The 20154-nt window shown below is 38.2% G+C and overlaps 1 protein-coding gene across 1 annotated transcript in view; it reads right to left on the minus strand.

Moving 5' to 3' along the window:
* The window catches only part of ROBO1 (roundabout guidance receptor 1), a 684115-nt gene that overhangs the window by 235883 nt on the left and 428078 nt on the right, over positions 1–20154 (minus strand). Inside the window, exon 4 of the mRNA XM_063393929.1 lies at positions 14282–14608. Within this exon, the coding sequence (XP_063249999.1) occupies positions 14282–14608 (327 nt within the window). The remainder of the gene's footprint in view (positions 1–14281; positions 14609–20154) is intronic.

Genomic DNA, 20154 nt, shown 5'->3' on the forward strand with positions numbered 1-20154 from the left:
CAATTAAATAAATGAAAAGTTATTGGCTTTAAAATTAACTTTCTCTCCATTCACTAACAGAAGAGCATGCTTGTATCACCTAATGACTAAACACAAATCAGTTTTGTCCTCATGTACAGCCTTTTTCTGTTCCATCTTGAACTAGAATCCAGGTATTTTGAACAGCAAGATTCCCTGCTCCTTAAATTTATCATCACATCTTTGCTGAAATGGCAGCCAAAGGAGAACTCACATCACACTCCCTCCAAAATCTTCCTGTAGACTACAAGCACTCAATGCAGAACTGCAGGGATTTGGCCTCTGCTGCACTAATGAACAAGTTCAGGTGCCCACAGTCACACCAGAAAGCCAACTTTCCCCAGGACATACACAGGACGTCCCACAGAGACTTTTATTGGCTAACAAGTCTTATTTCACACCACCACTAATCCTTTCCCCAGAACAAAGCTGTAAGAGAAACAGTAATTCTCTACCCAGGAACCTTTTATTATGAATTAGCTCCAAATTATCATGACTGCTATTTTTCTAAACAAAATGGCAAAGCATGCTCCAGAAGCATTTGTGTAACTTGACCATTCTAACAACCACCACTGAAACTGCATGCTAAACAATATTTAGAAAGAATTTTACTATATTACCAAAAGAAATCATCCTACCTTATATTCCACAAAGAAACAATTACCTTCCCATCACCATAAAGCTGCTTCTCCCCACTGTAACAAAGCACAGCATCTGCCAGCACTAACTTTATTTCAATCCATAAAAGGGGAGGGCTTTCAGACAGTCCTTTCCAACATATTTTGAATAAAATCCTCTTTCATAAAGAGTACTTCTCTCCCTCTAATGAGCCCTAGTGCAGCACTATTCCTTCCCAAGTCTTGTTGTAGAGGGTCTCTTATTTTCACACACACCTTGAAGTTCCTTGAGAAGGTGAAATCTGTACCATTTCCCAATCAGTGCCTTAAAAATAAAGCTGCAAAGCCCGCCATAACTTTTTATACTGGCCATATTACTTCTTTTATAGATGATACAGTAAATCTAAGATACAAAAATAAAATGCACAGGCCCATAAAAGAACTTTATTGCATGCAGTAATTGAAAATGTATTTTGTAGTTTATTTTTTAAGGTAGAATTTCTCTATGTATTAAATTAACAGAGTTTTGAATAAGATGTCTGAATGAATTTCTGCAGAATTTTTATTTCAAGGGAGATATGCATAGAACTTACATAATACACACATGTATGCTTAATTAAACAATTTACATCATAATGCCAGTATAAATCCAATTTGGAAGATCAAAAGTATGTTATATAAAAAGTTAAAATGTTAAAACTTCAAGCAATTGACTCTGTATGAACACTGACATATCCTAATGTTCCATTTATTAATGTTTCCCTCGTAATTAAAAAAAGCAGTGCCATGTGTTCCAAAGTTTGACACTCTGCTAGGCTTATAGAAGAGCCTGCCTGTGATTTTTCATTCCCACTATGCACATATATTTCAGATTCTGTTTCAACTCATCAACTAGCAGAATCTCCAATACATCTACAGTGGGAACAATTAGATGCAAATAATCATCAGGCATTAGGCACACTAAGCCATGTATCTCAACAAATCATCTTAGCCAAACTAATACCCTCCAAGGGAAGTAATTATTATGTCTCCAAATCATTTAAATAGAAAGACAGAAGCTCAAATAATTAAAAGTCAAGAATAAAGAGAACATTATTCTTAACGTGCCTTCCTGTGCTTTAGGTCTCAGCCACAACCCAGTGCTGAACTTAGAGCCAACACCACACATCATCAGCAACACTTTTATAGGGGCAGAAGTTACAAAATTCCAGAGGGGCTTTCAACACAGCTTCAAAAAATATAAATCCTTGGAAATAACAGATGCACAGAATTTTCCCTAGCTTGGACAGACCCTTTAAAGGAGTTTTCTTGGTTTCCTACACGTGAGGATCCTATTTCCAGGGCTGCCCTGTTAGTAGCCTTCCCTTCCCTCCCTAAACCCTCTGGGCAGCTTCAGGAGCCTTTGCTCCCAAGTCAAGGCAGCTGCCCCAGCTCTGCACTCCAAAGAATAACAAAAACCCTGGGATCCAGAAGAGAAGACATAAAGAGGCCCATCAGGACTAAAACTGCAGGTATAACAAAAAGCTACAACCAGAAAACAGCTACAATTTAAAGAGCCCCAGAAAAAGGGGAAGAGGGGAGGAAAGTGAGGAGGCATGAAGCCCCGAGGGACTGGCACCTTCTGCCACTGGGCAAGAGTCCTCATTTTCTTACACAATCCCAGCTGGCAGATCTGGTGAAGCTGAGTGCCCACAGGGTAAGGAATAATAATAATTTTAAACAATCCCTTTACCTGCTTTGTGCTGTGCGCACATCAAGACACTTTTAAACAAAATCTGCTGAGCAAGACTAGTGTGTAACCAGCTCCTTTCAACTGTTTCCTGCTCTTTTGGTGGTCTGTGGCTTTTACAAGATGCCATCAAGATGAATTACAGACAGAGACAGTAACTAAAGTCTGGTGAATAGTTAATGCCTTTGGATGTAGACCACAGACCAATTCAAACTTTCTGCTATCCTCTTTAAAGATACCACACAGAGCTTCATGCTGTCTTGTGTATCAGGTCATTTCAATACAGCAATGCTTCTAGCAAATGTTTAAAAAACTAAACAAACACAAACCCAAAAACTTAAAAATACACATTTCCTCATTTCAGTATGATATGACCAAAGGAAATTACTTTTCCCATGAAAGAAAAGGTTATTAAAAGCTACCACTTTTCCAACAATGCTTCTCAAGTTCTCTTCTGTCCCTTCTGCTTTGCTTGGAATCACTAAAGAGTAACAGTATTTCTTCAAGACACTAATGTTTCTTAGGAAGCCTGAATAGTCTGAACAGCCAACTGTACACTTACTTTCTCACCCTGTGACTTCCCTTACTGTATTCTTAATTGAAGAATAAATACCAGTGGTGAAATAAACTCCAGTGCTGATTTAAATTCCCAGAGCAGTTTGAAAGCTTAAGTACAGCAAAATAAGCAGTGTTTTACCTACTGATTTACTTTGTAGGCACAGAATTGTTTACACCTTCTCCAAGCTGTAGCTGTGGTCAGGGTAGTGCACATACACCTGGTTTAACAGAGACACAATCCCTGCATCTACAGTCCTGGAATTCCAGTCCTCATTGGCATTTCTATACTGTACAAGTTGACTTGTGGCCTCAGGTTAACTCTGAACATTTGCTTTAATAAAACTACACTAGGCTGAGCAGAAGTCTCATGTATCCCAAGCTTTTGAAATTTGGAACAATCTGTGCAACTTTTCTGAGCCCATTCCAACTTTTCAATGTCCTTTTTTGCACATGTGAGTGGATTCAGCATTCCTGTAGTTGTCTCACTGATGAGTCACCTGTACCTTATCTCTTTATTTGTATTTCACAGCTCAATTAAAAATCTTCTTAGGCTATCTAATGTGTTTCCAGGTCCTGTTAAGCCTCATTCTCTTAACAGAGTATGGTCCCATAATGCAAAAACTTCTAAATATACACCTTTCATGTTCAGACACATGATGTGGCATTTCAATGCAAGCATATACTTGCCAGGCCGTTCAGTTCAAATATGGAGAGTGGACTTAGCTTTACCACTACTGGTTTATCTGGGTTTTTTATCTTGTTTATCCTACTTGTCTCATGTGCAAATCCTGCAAATTGTGACTGATGATTATTGGGTAAATGCATTTTGAACCGTGCACATCTACTCTTTCCACCTCTATCTACTAACGCAGGGGGTCTGTATGTGTGTATTTAGAGGAAAGGGTCATTGCTTGATTCTTTGCACAAAGTAGTCAGATAATTTGAAGAAAAGTAAATTAGTTTTTTACCATTAGTTTACACAGCTCTTCTATGGACAAGCTCTATTCACGGTCATCTAATCCTCTACGAAGACTGGTTTAAATCAGGTTTCTTTTTTGTCATAATTGAAGTCAGGAAAAAACTAAGCTTACTTTCTTCTTTCCAGTAACAAAATATTTAAATGATGACAGCACACTGGAGGAGCAAAACCAGGGGCTGTAACTGCTAATTACTGCTCCCATTTTCTACCCTCCTAACTTTGAAGCTCTGCATCTATTCCGTGACATAGGGCAGAAATATGCATGAGTTGCAATTCTCCCTCTACAACAGGGATAACTAATTGACAGCCTGAAGGCTGAGTCCAGCTCTGCAAGATGGTTTTACGTGGATCCCACGACAGCCTAGAGCAAAGGCTGCACGTTGTGTACTGTGCTAAACAATTTGCTCAGCCCACAGGAGAGCGGGAAAGGGAGAAAGGGAGAAGTGGGGAGTGGGAGGAACAAAAGAACGTGGGTGGTGGCTGAGGGGCTGGAATGGAAGTGTAACAGCTCCAGCACTTGCACACCTTCCCAAGCTGCCTGTGCAGAGAGCAGCTTGTGTGGGGCAGAGCTGGAGCTTCTGCCCCAAACTGGGCTAAGCCAGAGGAGGGACACAACCATACCAGGCTCTTGAGCTCACACACCTTTTGTGATGAGCTGTTCAGAGATAGTTTTACCAGATCTACTACACAATCATACTCAATTAATGTGAGTAAGCTGGTGCCCCAAGGACCCCTACAACAAACAGGGGGGAAAGGCAGCACCAGTCCTGCATGGGAAGTACAATCTGTCCAACAGAAGGTCACACTGCCAGCAAAGATAGTCTGGAAGTTCCTACACACAACATTGTCACATCCTCTATCACAGAACCACAGAATAAACCAGGTTGGAAAAGACCTCCGAGATCATTAAGTCCAACCTATGCCCTAAAATTACCTTATCAGGTAAACCATGGCACTGAGTGCCTCATTGAGTCCACAAAATATTGCAAAGGGCCTGAATTTAGACACTGTCCCTGAGCATGAGTGAAATGAAAACCAATGACTCTCATTTGCTTCTGCAGGAGCAGTCCTAAGCCCAGCAGGAACACAGCAAACTGAAGGAAGAAAAACAAGTGTCTCTGTTCCCAGCATCTTCCACAGCACCTACATATTTCACTTTTTTGGCCTTTGCACTCTGGGCAGCAGAGAGTTAAAGACTCAATCATCTTGATATATTCATCTGAGCCATGAGCAGCTGGCTGGGAGAAAACAAAAAAAATAATGAGGCCCATAACCATAGGGAATCAGCAATACAGGCTCTAGAGGAATAAATCCAGGAAAATGGAAAATTGCGAGTTAGAGAACTCATTTTTTATCCCAGCACCACCCAAAAGGGGTAACTTTTGGAACATTTCAAAGGGTTTCCAAAGTTATTTGTAATTTGTGCTAAAAATTGCTATGAAACATTTCAATTAGTCCTTAAAACAGAGCCATGAAGAGCAGTCTTGTGAGGAACAAACAGAACTGCGAGAGAGTTCCCAGTCTCTCCAGAGCTGACAGATTTCTTGTGACCATCTGAGATCAAGATTTAATTTCTTTCTGCCTCAGTTTTTCTGTCTAGAAAACAGCAACAGTAAGACCACCTTCATTCCCAAATATGGGTATATTTAAATATTATAAAATGCCTTTAAAAACTTCTTTTAAAACACCTACTTATAAATAGGAGAGAGGATTTGGATAGGTATTCTTGCAAAAGGAAAACAATGCTAAGGTGCTGAAATAGAAGTATCCCTTGATTCTCTTTCTTCTGAATAAGATATAAAATTTACTAAAGTGATCTGACCTTTATGATTCTGTTTTTTCACTTTGGGAAAATATTGTGACTATTTTTGGGTATAAAAACCTCATTACTTCAGTTACCATATTCAAATGCAGTAAGTTGCAATGCTTACCATTACACCTTCTATTAAAACCAAAGGATTGCTTCGTCCCATTCAGAGAGAAAGAGCTACATATTGAGATTATTATATTTTACTAGCTAATTACATGGTGGCAGTCTTGAACATTTCAGTGTCCGTTTCTTCAGTAATTATTACTACAAGTCTAATACATTTTATTTTATAAAGAAACTTTGCTATCATACGAAGTATCTTGCCAAAAATGCTGCTTGATGACTACTTATGAAAGGACAGACCTTTACACTGGATTTTATGCTTATTCAAAAAGTGAAACATAGGTAGGTTTTCATATATTTTAAGGAAAACTTGATCTACTAATAAACCAAAACCATAGTTATTATAAAGAGCAGTCTAGAAGACACCACTTTAGAAAAATCTCAGTAAAGTCACTTTATCAGTGGAGCCTTTCCTGTTTTAAAACCACACCACACACTACACCAAAGAACTAATTCCACTAATAAAACTGGAGCCATACAAATTCTCTTCAGATAAAGATGTCTACAAGGGAGACTTGCTAGTGTCTGACAAAAAATTTAAGAACAGCATGGTATTCAAGGAATCTGCCTAATTATTGCCATCTTACTCTTGCAGAATTTTTACTCTATGTAGCCCATATACTTTCAGGTGAAAAAAAACCATTCATTTCTTTTAACATCAGAGAAAAGCTTGCAGGATTTTTACAAAACAGTCTATCAGAAGTATTATTGTTGAGTAAGGATAAGGCATTGAGCTGAAAACCAGACTTCTAACACTAACAGTTTCTGGCAGGAAAGCATTTACTAACAGGAATTGCGGAACAAAAGCAACCAAAAATGCCTTTGCATCTGGAAATGGTTACCGAAATGGCAACTATGTATAAAGTAGCCCAATCACATAACCCTAAAACTCTTTTTTTTCTTTTAAAAGTAAGTGTTACAAAAAATATTTGACACTTCCCCCTTTTTGTTGTTTAAACTCAAATACTTTAAAGTTAAAAATTAATTAAAACCCAAAAAACAAGGGGGTTTTGTGGGTTTTTTTCCGTCCACCTTACTGTGACCTTTTGGAATTGAATTATACAGCATGTGTATAGGTAAAAAAATTAAATCTCAGTCTAGCCAGCTCTAACACACAGCTCCTCTCCCCAATCAATTTTGATAGCATAGAAGCACAAAGAAGCCCAGTTTAGAGAGTCCACATGTGTTTAATCTTTGATTAATTGAACAAAAACTAAGCGCCTCCAGACATATTTCTTTTAATCACAGGAAAGATATCTTTTAGTTGCTTTGCTAGTAGGAGAGAGTCAGCAGATGTCTGCCTGGTCTAAAGGGAATTTCTGTTTCTCTGGAGAAAACAGTTTAAATAGGAGAGGAACAGACATATGCTGACTATGCACTGCTTAACAGATGACGTAGAGAAGCATCTACTACCTCAGGGAGTGGAGTGGGGCAGTTTTCAAATTAAATTTCTTTCAAATTCAAAGCAATCAGCTGAAATCAATTTACATACAGGATGCAAGTCAAGTCAGACAGTTCTCATCAGAATGGCTCACAGACACAAAGATGCAAATCTTTGTCAGCAGTATGATCTCAACGAAAGGTTTTAACCTGGTGACAGTAAAAAAGAAAAATAAAAATGAATTTCTTCAATATTTTAAACACAGCTGATACTTTTGTTTTCTGGGGAATGAGAATTCAAAATAATATATCATTAATATGGAGTATTTGACAAACATTCTCAATATACTGAGACTATATTTGACAAATACCTCAATATATTATAGCACAAAATGTATTGGCACAAGGCCAATTTATTTCCAAATATTAAGTCAGAAGCAAGTCTTTAAATAAAGTTTTTCTGAAGTTCTGAAAGAGTCATACTGGGGAAAAAAGCATCAGAAAAACCAATGTATGAGGATTACTAGTCAGCATTTTACTTGTCTGACTTTATATTTCTGCCTACAGGCATATGTCCTGTATCATCAGCTAGGAAATGGAAACATTTATAAAAATAGGAATGATCTTCACTTCATCTAGTTCCACCAAGATGTCTTGGGGGAGGGAGAAGGAGGAGGGGTGGAGGAGGGGGAAGAAAGATCAAGAGTTTAAAGCAGAAACTGGGAGAAAAATGTAGACACTTCTTAAATGAAAACACCATGTAAAGACTCCCTTGGACCAGAGGAGGCTCACAACCAGGAAAAAGGAGGAGACAGCCAATGGTCCCAGTTAAATTGATAACTTGCACTAAGGAGTTCCCTCTGAACTCTGCTTGAGGCTCAATCCTTCCCAGCCCACGGGCACACACACAGGCTGGAGAACCATTCAACAGCACAACACTTAATGCTATGGGAAGGGACAAAAACAAGCACCAGACACTGAAAACCAACTGCAGTATCAAAATGTCCTTTTCCATCTTCATGCAATTAGGACATCTGTCTTTATTTGCTTTTAAACTTCATGTTATCAAGTCAAAGTTGTCTTTCACAGGCTTCTGAATAGCAAAACTAAGATCATCTTTGGTATTAATTCACTACGTTGGCTGGATTCAGGAAAAATACTTAAATACTTGTCTCAGGCTCATGCTTCATATACTAGGGCCCTTCGAACTGAACAATTTTGATTCCTTTTTTTCTTTGAAACTAACAACTTGATGACAAAACATGCAAAGCAAAGCCTTCACCTCATTTGAAGAGCCAAATTCCCCAGTTTTGGTTCAAGTTTTTAGATAATCTTTTACCCATCAGAGCTGCCATTCCACAAAATGACTTCCACCATGTTGTTTGATTTATGAGTTCACTGAGCTGCACAGCGATTTCTGGCAACAATATAACATGTCTAATTTTGCTTAATCATCCATCCCAGCATGGCCACCATAACATCCTGAATTACTCATCAGCTTATGAATAATCTGTTTATTCACAGTATCTTAACCCATCAAGAACTGTACTCCTAAATTCCTCTGTTCTGCACAGTTTCTGGGAAAACACAGACATGTAAGAACAGTTTGCAGACCAAGTGTGCATTATTTTGCCCTGATCTTGGCAGGAGTAGATAACTGCATTGAATAGGGATCTTTTATTGATGTGCTCTGTTTTCACAGTAGTTGAAAGTCTCATGTAATAGCATCCACGAAAAATTTCCATTTTTTAAGTATCATTGTTATCAACTCACCTGTGAATAGTTTTTTTTACAGAATTAACTATAATGCTCTAATATGTTGACACACATGAAAAGTCCTCTTAGTCTGCTTCCAAAATCTACTGAATCTTAGCACTTCAGGTGTAGTATGCAAGAGGCTTCTAAACATCCTCATGGAACAACCAAAACCCTAAAATACCAATCTCATGATTTTTAAGACTTTTAAGAACTAATCTTACAAATTTCCAAATACATACAAGTTGCATTTTAGATAATAACCATGGAAATTTCCTTAAATAACATATTTAGACATAACTGTAGAATGAAGTTCTGCCATACCAAACTTACAGGTAGAAGCATAAATTAAGGCATTTCCAGTCAAGCCTTACTGCTTTAGTTTTCTCCAGGTTGTTTTTTTGTTGATGTTGTTGTTTTCTTATTAAATCTCTAGGGTTTCGTTTTTCTTAAATCGGTAAGTTTATTTCTTAATACATACATTAACTCAGGAAGGCTGTATATTGCCTAAAATTAAGGGTAAGTGAAAAAAAAATTTCAGCTAATTGAGCAGCTCACATTCTGTGTAACAGGAAAATGAACTACAGCAAAGTCATCAGTGATCTTCAGATTCTATAATCTTAAAACTGTTACAAAGCATTTTTAGAACTAGAGCCGTCATCTAGTATGCACTGGAAATTACGTTATGATGCTGACATACACATGATAAAGCTACTCATGAAAAAATCATGCCAAATAGCTTGGTCATAAATATACCCCTTCTCTAAAACCTCACTCTGACACGGCAAGGGGTGAGGGGAAGGAACTTTTGTGACAAAAGAGAAGTAAGTTTGTCTCAGAGAAACACAATTTGAAAAACAGATTTGCAGAGTCCCTGACTAGCAAACATAACCAACTTCATTTGCATTTGATTTTTCTTAACTGCCTGAAAAATCTTTAGAGTGCAGAAAGGAAGATGAACATATACCACTGCAGCTACTGTTGCCACTCTCAAGATGAGCAGGCTTCTACAAAATTGTTACTTATCAGACATCCCCAAGATCCAGATACAATTTTCCTCAAAAAGGAATAACAGGGAAAAAAATTAAACACTTGAATGAAACTATCACACACTGGTAACCTCAGGTGGATCCATTCAGCAGACAATCCTGAGAGATTCAAAGACGTGAAGCAGCTTGCAGCCACTTTCCAGTCTGCTAATGCACTTTGTCCAAACTGCTTCTATTTCGCTACTCTGAAAAACGACTTTGTTTTCCAACTGTTTATGTGATAGCCAAAACAGTCTTCAGCCTTTGCTCTGAGGATGAAGCGATTCCACTTTCTTCTCCCACCTGTAAAAGCTGACATTTATGGAGAGAATTACCCAGCTCTGATTTGACAGGGACATGCCCTTTCCACATTCTTCAGGACCTTTCACCACCAGAGAACGTGTCGCTGGTAGGCAGTAATCCAAAACCAGTTCCATTGCTCCAAAACAAAACATGGAGCTAATTTAAGGAGGTCTCGGGTGATCAAAAGGCTGAGTTCAGGAAGTCAGGAAGAGGGAGGGAAGCGGGCTTGGAGCAGCCTCAGACGGGAGGATGCCTCCAGCCTGTTACCTGATTATCCCATTGCTCACCCCTTTGGGCTTGTCTGCTTCTGCAGATCAACTCTGGACACAGACAGCCAGTGTCCATTTAAAAATTGGTGGAAATGGGATTTCAAATACAGATGAAACCAGTCAACTTAAAAAATAAATCCCCCAGTTCATCAGGAGTTAGATCGCTTACTTGACTGACTTGTGATTCACATTTGAGTTCCCGTTTATGCTAATTTATCTCCTTCCCATTCATGAAGATATGACAGCTCTAAATTACAAAGAAAATGTCAAGCAATACTGACTTGCAAAGTTTTTTTCCACAGAGCTGTGTAACACAGAGTAGTTTTACTAGTCTCCAAAGTGTCTGAAAGGTTTTAATTCCTGAAATATCAAGTGGCTGGCTAAAGAACATGTTTGGTAGATTTAGGACGGTGCTATCCTAAATCTACCACTCTTCACCAGCCAGAGGATCACCTTGTTTTTAAGGATTTTTAGGGGATGGGGCATGGTTTCAAAGTAATTACTGCAGAAACTTAAGCAAATACAGCTGCACAAATATTTTTATATAAAATAAAGTAGGACTATAGAGAAGATATAAAAAATCCTTAAGGCTGTGAGTAGACATACAGCATTTTCAAACATTCTGGAAGGGTCACAAGAGTCACAGATTGAATGAAAGACTTATTTAATTCAATTTGCCGATAATAAATGTTATTTAGGTCATGTTCAATGGTAGTAATTGAGGACCAACACTGTCATTACTTAGATATATATCAGTGGAAGAAAATGCAGCATCCTCTGGATTAAATGACATGCAAATGTCAGTCAAGTCACCAAGGAGAGGCTGATGACTAGAAAGTGAAAAAGCAGAGGGAAAACCATCTTCAATTTTGATTTAAATCCCTATTCCTCTATGGTAATCAAATCTAAAGCTGTTTTGAAAGTTCTTAAAATACACAGGTATGTAAAAAAGATAAAACAGCTTTTAATACAGTGCAACCTTCTGAAATCTTCGTAGATTTGAGATCCCACTACATTTCCTTCTTTGCAAGTGTGGAATCTAAGCACAGTGTGCCTAAGAAGGATGTCCATCTGATTACACAGGCAACAAATTCTCTTTGTAGATTAATCTCAAAAGATGACCTTCAGAAGTGCTTACAAAGTTGAAAAACAATTGCATGAAGGCATAACAGTCATGTTAATTTCCTTCAGTATTAACCTGAATCTAAAGTCAAGTATACAACATCCACTGAAAAGTGAAGGAACTTCATCCAACTGAAGGGGTTACTATATGAGATGATGGGAAAAAAGTGATAAATTTCCTATCACATTTTGAAACAAACACACATGAGCTGCCTCTTCCAGCCACAGTTAGGAGGCAAACTGCAAAACATGATGCTGTTCCCTGTTTCACAAAAGGTTTTTGGCAAAAACTGTAGCATCAAAGGATATAAAGAGCACTCAATCATCTTCCGTACTTTGTGGAAAGTAGAAACCAAACAAAGGCAATTGGAGTCTGTAAGCATACAAAAATTAAACTATACATAAAGATTTCTAAACCAGCAACTGTGTATGACTACAGGCATACAAATGTAAATGCTCTGGTGCTCAGCACAGGTGTACTGAAAACTAAACAGAGCAGTTTGCTGATTTGCAGCAATCTGCTGAGAATGTAGCTCCAGTAGTTCATAATGACGATAGCATTAAATGCAGAGCTTTTTAATTTAATGCAGATTTATTCCACCAGCTTTCATTTCAGCTCTTTCCTTGTTCCTCACCTCTTCTGTGCTATTTAAAGTGTTTTGGTGCAATTGCACTGTCACATCACTATCTTTCTACTAAAATAATAGCCTTTACTGTTAAAATTCTTTGTCTACGATGTCCTGGTATGCAACTAAAACTGTATATCATTATACCTACAAATCTGATTTCCAAATACAGATTGTGATTATATTTTTTTTTTTTCGTTTACAGCATTGGAGGTGGCTTTTTTTTTAATAAAAGCCCTTGCTATCAGGGCAAGTGAGATCCATTTTGAGGAGGACTAACAATTTAATGCTACATTATTATTAAATGATGTACATTTACATACTTTTAAGAAGATTTTTTTTTGTCTCAAGCGTTGGCAGAAGCTCTTAAAAAAATTTGTGCCAATGTCCATATTTTGCATTCAGACTCTGTTGGTAACACTCTCTACTATAATCACAGGAAATTAGTTGAGCCGGGGTGACAAACACATTTAATAACTATGTACAGTTGAATAGATGCATGCCACAGTGCATCAGTCACTGAAGTCCTCCTCATGTTTCAGGGTTCTGATGAGAAGTGGTGGCAATCACAGAAACACTGAGTGCATTTCACACATTGCTTCAGGGCACATCACAAACCAAAATAAGGCAAAATAAGCACAGAACATTAAAACCCTTCCTAAGAACCAACATGAAATGCTATAAATGAAACAGCAATTAGATAAAAATCAAGTTCTCAACCATTAATGCCCCCTCAAAATTACACTTCTAAGATAGCATTTATAGCATTTGGGAGTAACGAGTCAGAGTGTGATTCAAACAGGTTACACATTCACTGGATAAGCACACTTCCACCTACCCAGACACTGGTTACCTTTATCACTTGAAGTGGTTAACAAGGAAACAGCATGATCTTAATCATATATATCTACACTGTTATATGTGAGCCTTGAGATTTCTTTGGTGTAGTTAAGAAAGTCCTTGGGATTTTCTTGAATGTGAGAGACTACACAGCGGGCTCAAGCAAATGCACAAATTTATAGTCTACTTCCTTGGCCTTCTCTGAGACTTATGAAAACCTAACCCTTCTTCTAAAATTATACACCAACGGTGGCACTTAACTTATCTAAGAGATAGGAGCCTCTTCAGAGCTCATAACAACATGAATCATTCAGTCAACAGAGATCAGTGTTTTCAGAGTGACTCACCGTCCTGTGCTGCTCCTCAACAGGACACCAGGTGAATTGCTACACATTACAAAGGAAGCCTGTAAAAGCCACTTCAAAATAGATACCTAACTTTGAGTTGCAAGGCTTCCTCTCATACTTCAGTACCCCCAAAATGGATTTTTTTTGACCTTCATACAAATGCTTAAACCACTTTAATATATGCTCTCTTCCTCTACAAGTAGAGTTGAAAGGATACACAGGAAGAGATAAGCATTACAAAGTGATGTGAACATACTTGACTGCTCCTTCCGTTGGCCGAATACTTAAAACCAGAGAGATAATTTTGCGGGTCAGTTCTAGAGAAAAAAAAATAACTTTGTGTTTCTACATCTGCCATTCTTCTTTCTAGTGTTTATTTGCGCAACAACAATTAGATCAGATTAGAACTGTTAGATGAAATCCTGGCTATCCTGCCTCCTATGACACACTGTAAATTGCACGGTTATCTAGAGAGGAAAAGAAACGTGTAAATTGAAACTAAGTATACAAAATCTAACAAACATAAAGCAATCATAATTTCACGGAGGAATAAAAGTAGCGACAACGCACAAAATCATCTGAATTTCTCCAGTGATACGATACATCTTCTGACTCTCCTTCTACTTTCCTATCTCTGTATAAATAATAATTAACCGTGTAATTCCTTCAGTGCTTTTAAGTCACTGCCTCGGAGGCAGCTCACACTTATTTTTATCTCCAAACAACATCAAAGCGAGCCGCTGTTACCGAAGGGGAGGAGGAGGAAAATGTACTTACTTGCCACCTCCAGCGACGCATTGTGACTCACGGCCTCCCCGAGGTAGTTCCTTGCCACACACACGTAGACCCCTTCGTCCGGCCGGCTCTTGCGCCCGTGCACGATGCGCAGGAAGAACAAAGATCCGCTGGGCAGCAGCATGCGGTGCGAGCGCGGGTCATCCTTGTCCGTTTCCACCCTCTCCCCGCCCTTGTACCACTCGATGGTGGGCGTGGGCCTCCCCTCTGCTTTGCAGTTCAGGGTGGCTGGCTCTCCTTTGGAAACGATCAGGTCGGAGGGGTGCTCCACGATGCGCGGCGGGAAATCTTCCTGTCGAAGCCGGGAGCCTGCAAGGTGAAAACGCAAAGTTGTCTTAGGGAGTCACTGCCAGGTACAGTCACGGTGTTCTGCAAAACAAGTGCTTAACCATCATCTCATAGCACAGCATTTAATAAGAGCAGCTATTAACGTCCTAAAGTACACAAAAGAAAACCCTAGTGCACTTCACCGCGTGCAAGGTTCTCCCAAGTACGTTCAAAAGCATTTCTTCAACAGAGGACCTAGCATTAGTGAACAGCCATATTCCTAAATCAATCAATCTTTACATCGATCTATTCATGTCCATGAATTTATACATACATGCATATGCGTATCTAGAACTACAAAAACTAGTCCTACAGATACCCCACAGAGATCAGACAACCTTGACCAGCAGAACTGGTACTTCTAATCCATAACCCAAAGCCATAGCCAACCTCAAGCAACCTTCTGGAAAGGCCATTAATTCGTGCAATGCCTACAGAGTAACTCCAGCATTTCCAGCGTTGCTTTATATTTCACTTGTACTATCGTCTCTTAAGTTCCTTGTTAAGTAGTGCCATAGAAGTATAAATTCATGGAGGGCCTGAATACTTCTTATGCCTCATACATCAGGGCAAGTTTTTACTTTATAAAATTCTAGATGTCTCCAATCCAGAAAAAAACATGAGGCAAGAGTATCCAGCATAAAAGAAAAGTTACAGGCAAATAAGATACTCTTCTAGACAAGGTATTTCTAAACAAGATGCTCTTCTAGAAAAGCATTCAATTTCAAACTGTTTCAAAATTCAAGCAGATTACTTGCATAAAGAAAAAAACCCTGAAAACTCAAAATGAAAACAAACAAACAAAAACCCCTCAACCAAACAAAAAGAAAACACATAACAAAGGGGGAAAAAACCAAACAAAAAACCCCAACAGAAAAACATACAACCCCAGTAATAGTCTTATAGATATACACCACAGACGACTAGGACAAACTACTGGGTATCCGAGAATTCCAGACTGGGAATAAACAGCTATCAAAACTTCTCAGGTTTTAAAATGTTGACTCAAATTCAAATTACTGTTTTCTTTATTCCTCTCTTTCCTGAAGCATAACTTTGCCATGGATAAAGATTAGTCTCTTGGGTCAGTAATTCCTGATTATTAAAATCTCAGATGCCAAGATTCTTTATTAACATTAATAACATGGGGTTTGAACAGCTGCGAAGCACCAGAAAGAAACACAACATCTATTCACTGCAGGTTAATAGATCATAAACTGATATGGTAACAGGGAAAGGAGACAAGAAGAGGAGAGGTCCAGGGACTATTGTTTTAAATATATGCTAAATATGTCACTTTTATATATATATTATGTATATATATTTACGTATATAAAATATAAGTATTCTAAAATGTACAATTTTCATTTCATTTCACGTTTTCTTCACCTCAAGATAATTAAATGTTCAACTAATCAGCTAGCACTACCACACACTCAAAAATCTCTGTCAGTATGGCCAGACTACATTGAAGTTTATTTGCATTCTGTATGTAGTAAAACAGGGTAGTTTTACATGAACATTACTGATCATTCAATAGAAAACATTTCAAACAGCAACAAGCCTACTCTCCAGGTAAGGTTTGGGTAGACAGAACAGAAGTCAAGGAGATTCCAAATCCCTCTGCTGGCTACACACCCCTGCACATCACACCAAAGCCAAATTTTAAGCAGCACCTCCAAGAGATTTGGCACCAGGCAAACCCAGTGAAAAGAGAGCTAAGAGCACAAGTAAAGAAAATTGTGCCAACCAGCCCTGGTCTTTTGCAGCAGCTAAAAAAGCCTCTAGTAGACTCCTGTGTTCCCTGAGAACACATCTCAGTCACTGCACAGCTGCATTTGTGTCTACTCATCCCAAACTTTTACACAGCTTTTGTGAATAGCCCCTCCTTCAATACTTCTGCCCTCACAAGTGGGCTGGCCAATTTCAAATCCCTCTTTCCAAGATAAAAATGCCTAGAGAGGGATTAAAAACTTTGTTTTGTTTATATTTTTACTCACTTCCTATGTAATTCCCAAGGGAAGGCATTGAAACAATGGATTACAGAGCTAAAATAAATTACTCTAAGACACACTGGAAAAATAAAAAAGCCAATTTCAATGTAAGATGTTTAAAAGGTAGTTAAGAAGTCTTTTAAAAACCAAAGTTTTGACATATGCTAGCATGTACCATGTTTATATTTTCACAGGCAATGCTAGCTAGCCAGCACACAACACAGCACAAGCCTCCTATTGTTTCTGTCAGCCTGGCCCAGACCACAAATAAATGAAATACCATTTTCAGATATATATTGTATGCAGGCTTTCCACACTGACATTTAACTGGCTGTACATGTACTTCAAGCACTGTACAGAATGAAAGCATAAAGACTGACCTCTAAACTTTCTTGAAAACTGAGACTCAAATCCCTGACCGGGGAAAAAAATCCTTCAGGATCGTCCAGGAATGCTCACATATATCTTTTATGTTTGCTGGATAATACTGGAGAACATAAATGACAGAAATGTCTACTAAATTATTATTTTTTTTTAATCTTAGCATTTTATAAAGTAACATTTCTCTAGCAAATTTCACAACACTGCTTAAATCAGAAAGGGACAAAAGTTGAGTGATCTGTTGACTGGCACAGAGTGAGCATTAACCACAGATTTAGTGACAACTGCCTGAAGGGTATAATGGCCTTGACAACCAAGTTATAATCTTTCTACATATCTACACTTTTTTTTTTTGATCTTCCTTTTCTTTTAGCCAGTTATTTAAGCTGCATTTACGTTTTATTGAGAAGAAGCAGCTTCAATTATCAACATAAATCTCAGAGTGGGCACCAATCCTGTAATTTTCCTGTCAAAAATCCTTTCCAGAAGATATCTGATTAAAAAAAGAAAAACAACAAAAATCCACCACCAAACCTCCAAAAGCTGAACACCTAAAACATACTGGATCTGTCATTAAATATACAACAGAGCTGCTGTTTCTTTTCCCCAAAGAGGACAGCACTGGGTTATAGGAACTACAAGTTGGAACTACAACTGGTTATAGGAACCAACACAAGTTGGTTAGATTTGTGTTCTCTGCTTTTATTATGATTCAAGTCTTTCATAAAAAGTCAATTGGATGCCACCAATTAAAGTACACCGTACTAATTATTTCATGCTGCTGCTTAAAAGAACAATTATATGAAATCATGTTTCCAGTTCCTTGGACTGTGCCACAACAATTTCTACAACAATGACATAAACAGATGTGAAGGTTCAAAGAAAACTTGCATTAGAGAAATGACAAACTCATAGAAGCTAAGATTTGCCTTTATTCCCACCTTAAAATATCCTTTTGGTAGCATATTAAACCAAAACTTACTGACAAACAGCAGGGAGTGTATTTAAATTTGAAAGCTGCTGATATCAGGGATTCAAACACTATGTGTACTCCTTGTGTACAAACACATTCTCCTTTGGGAGAAAACAAAAATGTTCTGAGCTATTAGAACAAACTCTATCAGTCAATCTAAACCTGAGCCCAGATGGATATGGAAAACCTCATTTCCCAAGATCTATATATCTAAATAGTAATTTATCATAAGTAGTATAAAATACTGCGTGACAGACTGTATCCTTAGCCAAATTCCTAAGGGCCAGTATACTCTTGGCCTTGTTTCTTTTCCATTCCACAAATACTGCATTTAACATTGATTTTCAGAGCACAAGAACCTTGCTCTTTCTTTCTCACTGTTGAAATCCTATGTAAGATCTGAGTAACTGGCCTAATTGCCATCAAAGTTATTAGTAAAACGCTAACAAACAAAACCACAAGTCGAAAAGCAGTGTTAGGTGATCCTTGCAAAAAATTATACTTAATCAGAGAGCTTCCCCAATTCCCCAGTGTTTCCAGTACCAACTTAACTTCTTTCAGAAACCTTTTAGAAAGTGGAGGGGAGTGTCTTTATGGTTTTATGTAAGTTGACTGGAAAGATGTTCCATAAGTCTCGTGCTGTAGCAGTGAAAAAACTTTCCCGAATCCTCAGTTAAACATACTCCCAAATAGTAAATACCTCATTCTTCCTATGCTGGCAGTGACATATAATTCACATCTCTCCACAAACTTCTTGGAATTTTATGCCTTTGACATGCAAATTGCAACCTTTTCCTTTTTTTACTAGCCTCTTGGATTCTGTGTTGTTGCTGCTCTTTGAAGTCACCAATCTAATTTCATCTGGTTTTCCCCTCATAAGATTTGCTCACCTTTTCCTTGTCTTAAATTCTAGTTTATCCTTTTTGAAGATGGAAGACCCAAACCATACACACTCCAGAGACAAGCAGACTTTGAGAGCTATTTCAAGCACACACTGCGAAACAATATCACATCATGCTACAGGGCAAAAATAACTAAAGGATAAATCAAAGTATTTTTCTGAAAGTGGCTTTTCTGCCCCTATACCTGCAGGTAACTTAACCTACTGAGTTTGCTTTGCTGCACAGACAACAAACAATTTTCAAGGAAAAACAACAGAACTAGGAAGATCCACTGAGATTTTGTCCCATTCATTTTCTTCCTCTCAACTTCTCCATTCTTTTAATGTTCCTGCTCTTTGTGTACTACCTTGTGCAGCTTCAATAAAACACCTGATTTTTGAGCTTTGTAGCCTACAAGAACTGCATATTAAAAAGCAACTATTGTGGCATTTCCTTTTCAGAGTTTGCAGTCGTCCTGTCATAATCAAAGACACAAAGTAATTAGTAAAGATGGCAATGCTGTGCCTATTTGGATTTTCCAAAAATAGTTGTATCAGAACAGAAACTGCATTGTCTAATTCTACTTTGCTATAAAGCAAAAGAGTAAGAGAACTGATTTAACTCACATTTCTGAAACACTGATTGGAGAACAGCACTGGTATCACTGTGGACTGAGGAAGCAGGCCTGTGACGCAGTTTTATTTACAGCAGCTGTTCATTTCTAACACCTGAGCACTAAACACATATTCTAGAAAAACAAAGTTACACTTTTCACCTAAATCCTGCCATTACTTTGCACAGTCATAGCTCCTTTAAAAGGATGCCACCCTTATGAACAAAAAGCAAGAGAGAATTTGCACACTAAGGAGGAAAACGAGCGCGTATTTGGAACGTAACAGCACCATCACTTCAGCTGATTAATGCCCACCGGGGACTGCAGGTTTATTGAAATGCATTTCAGGACACAGTAAATGGTTCCAAACACTGATCTGGGAGTGGGTCCAGCTCTTTTCAATAGATACCATAAAATGTGACAAGCAAGGCTCTCACTATGGATCAGAACCTGCAATTATCCAGTGTCTCCCCAATGAAGAGAAATGCTCCATTTCTTTTTCTGAGAACAGTGGAAAACAGGTGAGCAAGAGGGAAATGCAAGGAAAAGCCCTGAACACTGCCTGATCACTCCCACCACAAAACCACAGTGATGTTCCCTGAAAAAGAAGTTGTTCTTATTGCAGTTTACATCACCATGTCAAGGAATCCTTTTACTACCTTCCTCTAATCACTACTGAAATCTCA

This window comes from Prinia subflava, chromosome 3 (assembly GCF_021018805.1).
Source record: "Prinia subflava isolate CZ2003 ecotype Zambia chromosome 3, Cam_Psub_1.2, whole genome shotgun sequence".
NCBI lineage: Eukaryota > Metazoa > Chordata > Aves > Passeriformes > Cisticolidae > Prinia > Prinia subflava.